The following is a 2,908-nucleotide window of genomic DNA, read 5'->3' on the forward strand; positions in this document are numbered from 1 at the left end:
AATAAAAACAAATCTTACTTGATCATTCTGGGGGCCTTTCAAAGGGCTGTCTCTTCTGCCTTCCCGCAAACAGCCAGCCCACAGGCTTCCTCTGCGGAAGTCCAGGTGCCTTTTCCGGGGTGGGGTGGGGCTCAAAGGGACAACTTTGCTGCAACTTGACAAATCCCTTCTTTTGTTTTTCTTTCCTTGCAGGAGTCGTTTCACATTCTCACCGGGCTTGCGGCTCAGCTGCGCGCTCACTCTTTAATCCCCCATTTTCTCTGGATTCACATTTACTGGAATGATTTCTGGTCGCCAAACGTGGAAAGAAAAGGGGCAGGAGAGAGAGAGAGGGAGGGAAAAGAGGGGATGAGGAGGGGGTTGTCCCTGGAGAGGCCAAGGGTCTCCTAAATGCCCGCAGAATATTTCATTCTTTTCTGTTTCTGCCTCTGGTTGCAGAACCAGACGCGCACCACGTTTTTCTTAAGGTCCAGCTTCTCCGCGATGGCGGCGATCTTCTCGGAGGAGGGCCGCGGCTGGATGGCGAAGTAGGCTTCCAGCGAGCGTTTCTCCGGCGCCGCGATGGATGTGCGTTTGCGCTTCTTCTCTGCGCTGTTGAAGAGCTCGGGCTTGGTGAGCTTCTCGCGGTGGGACTTCTCGGCCTCCTCGAGCCATGCTTGCAAGATGGGTTTGAGCGCGATCATATTGTTGTGCGACAGCGTGAGGGACTCAAACCTGCAGATGGTGCTCTGGCTCAGCGAGCCCACGCCGGGGATCTTGAGGTTGGCCAGCGCGGAGCCCACATCAGCCTGGGTCACCCCCAGCTTGATGCGTCGCTGCTTGAAGCGCTCGGCGAATGCCTCCAGGTCCCGGGGGTCGGCGTCCACGTCGCTCATGCAGCCCATGTGTGAGGGCAGCCCGTGAGTGTGGGCCATGCTGAGCGCTGCTTGATGCATGGGGTTCATGGTAGCCATGTGCGGCGCATGAGCTGGCGTGGATACCACGGCGCCGTCGGGGCCCGCCATGGCACCCAGCGCCAACCCGGGACTCAGGTGCTCCAGCAGCTCTCCCTCCAGAGCCTGGTGTGGCTGATGGTGGTGGTGGTGGTGGTGATGGTGGTGGTGGTGCGTGCCCGCCAGCGCGGACGGGTGCGAGATGGGCACCGACGATGAGGAGGCAGAGGACGTGCACGGGATGGTGTTCATGGTGTGGTAGGTGGCGTCCGGCTTGAAGGGGCTGTGGTGGGGCGGGTGGTGGTGGTGGCTCTTGCTCTGGGAGACGATGTCCACGGCCGCCAGAGCCTCGGCGCGGGCCAGCAGACTCTCATCCAGCCCGCCGAATATATTGCTCTGCAATTGCAAGTAAAAGGCACACATTACGCTCAGCAGGGAATTGTGCGCGCGCTCTCCGGAAGCCCCGGCCCTTCTCTCCACACCGCAGCCGCGCCTACAACATTCCCAGAACGTTAAAATAATAATAATTAGTAGCAACAGTAATAATCCTGAAATTTGCAGGTGAGGAGGAGAGGCAGGAAGCCACCCAGAGAAACTGAGCGTGCACGAGGAGGAGGAATGTGAGCCTGCAAACACAACACAACACAGCACGAGCACAGGCAACATCCCAGGTCATAAAAATTAATATGAAAGGAAAGACCCGCTGAATACATAAGAGAGGGGGGGGAAATTGGTTGGAGGTGTGGGGTGATTTGCTGTGCAGACATGAAAAAAACATCAAGCAGATAAAGGGGCTGTCAAAATGTGCCTCTAAGCGGTGATTATGCAGAAATACGCACCGGTGGGGTTGGAAGACACGCTCTCCGCATCGCCTCGGAACCCCCTCCGCCGCCGCTACCACTGCTGCTGGAGCTACTGCTCCGGCCTCCGCCGCCGCCGCCGCCACTGCCGCCAGCATTGCTGGAGCTGCTGGGAGAGCTGGCCGCGGGCGCCGCAGGAGCGGAGGAGCCGGGAGAGGCACTGTGCAGTGCCGAGTACTTGGGCTCCACGTGCAGGCTGCTGCCGTGCGGCATGCTGAACGCCTGCTTGCTGTTCAGGGACATCATCATCATCTTCCCAGCCGGCCGGAGCGCTGGTCCGTAGCGCAAGAAGTGACCCCGGCTGCCGGGACCCTCCCGAGAAGCGCTGGTCAAGAGCGGCGGCGAGGACGGGCGGTGTGAAGTTGCGCTCACCCGCCGCTGCTCCGAGCTTGGCGCGTCTTGCCCCGACTACGCGCTCCTCCGCTGGCTCCGGCGTCAGTCTGATCCGGTGCTAGGCTCCGCTAGGCGCTAGCTGCAGACCTGGGCGCCCGAAACTGCCCCCGCGCCTCGCGGCAGCGGAGTTATACTCCCCTCTCCCTGCGCCTGCCCCCGCACCCCCTCCTGCCCTCCCTCCCGCGCGCCTCCGCCCTCCCCTGTTCGAGTCTATCTTCGCCCCTTCTCCGCCTCTGCTCCCTCCAGGCTCCGGCCCTTTCAGATACCCGCCTCCTGCTCTCCCGCCGCGTCCTCCACCTTCCCTTTGGGCTCCAGCCGGCTCCGACGCCACTGCCCCTTCTCGGCGCCCCGCAGCTCTCACTTACCTTAGTGCCCTCTCCACCCCACCCACTGGCCAGGTCTACACTCCAGTCCGGGGGCAGTTCCTACTTAGGAGCTGGCCTCCAGCCCCTTCTGGAGACGCGCCTCACCGGGAAACGGAACTCCTAAGTAAAGTTGCGGGCCAAGCCAACCTCGAGTGGGGTTTTCCCTGGACTGCTCAGAACGTCTCTTACCTGGCTGCCTCCCCCGCCTCCTGTTTACCGCTAAGTTCCACGCCTCCGCCCCTACTTGGCCCGCCCCTCCCCGCAGCTCTGGTGACCCTGATCCCAGGCTCCCCGCCACACCGGTGGACCCGGATGCTGCCCTCGACCGGGTTCCTCCGCGCTGCTCTGCGCTTCCGTC

The 2,908-nt window shown here is 61.8% G+C and overlaps 1 protein-coding gene across 1 annotated transcript; it reads right to left on the reverse strand.

Moving 5' to 3' along the window:
* Positions 1-386: 386 nt before the first annotated feature.
* POU4F2 (POU class 4 homeobox 2) lies at positions 387-2,044 on the reverse strand (the record flags this gene model as incomplete). The annotated part of the gene is made up of 2 exons (XM_081092680.1): positions 387-1,328; positions 1,772-2,044. The coding sequence occupies 2 exons, from the start codon at positions 2,042-2,044 to the stop codon at positions 387-389; spliced, it is 1,215 nt and encodes a 404-aa protein (XP_080948806.1).
* Positions 2,045-2,908: the final 864 nt, after the last annotated feature.

Source organism: Myotis nattereri, assembly GCF_964212035.1.
Source record: "Myotis nattereri genome assembly, chromosome: 5".
NCBI classification, from domain to species: domain Eukaryota; kingdom Metazoa; phylum Chordata; class Mammalia; order Chiroptera; family Vespertilionidae; genus Myotis; species Myotis nattereri.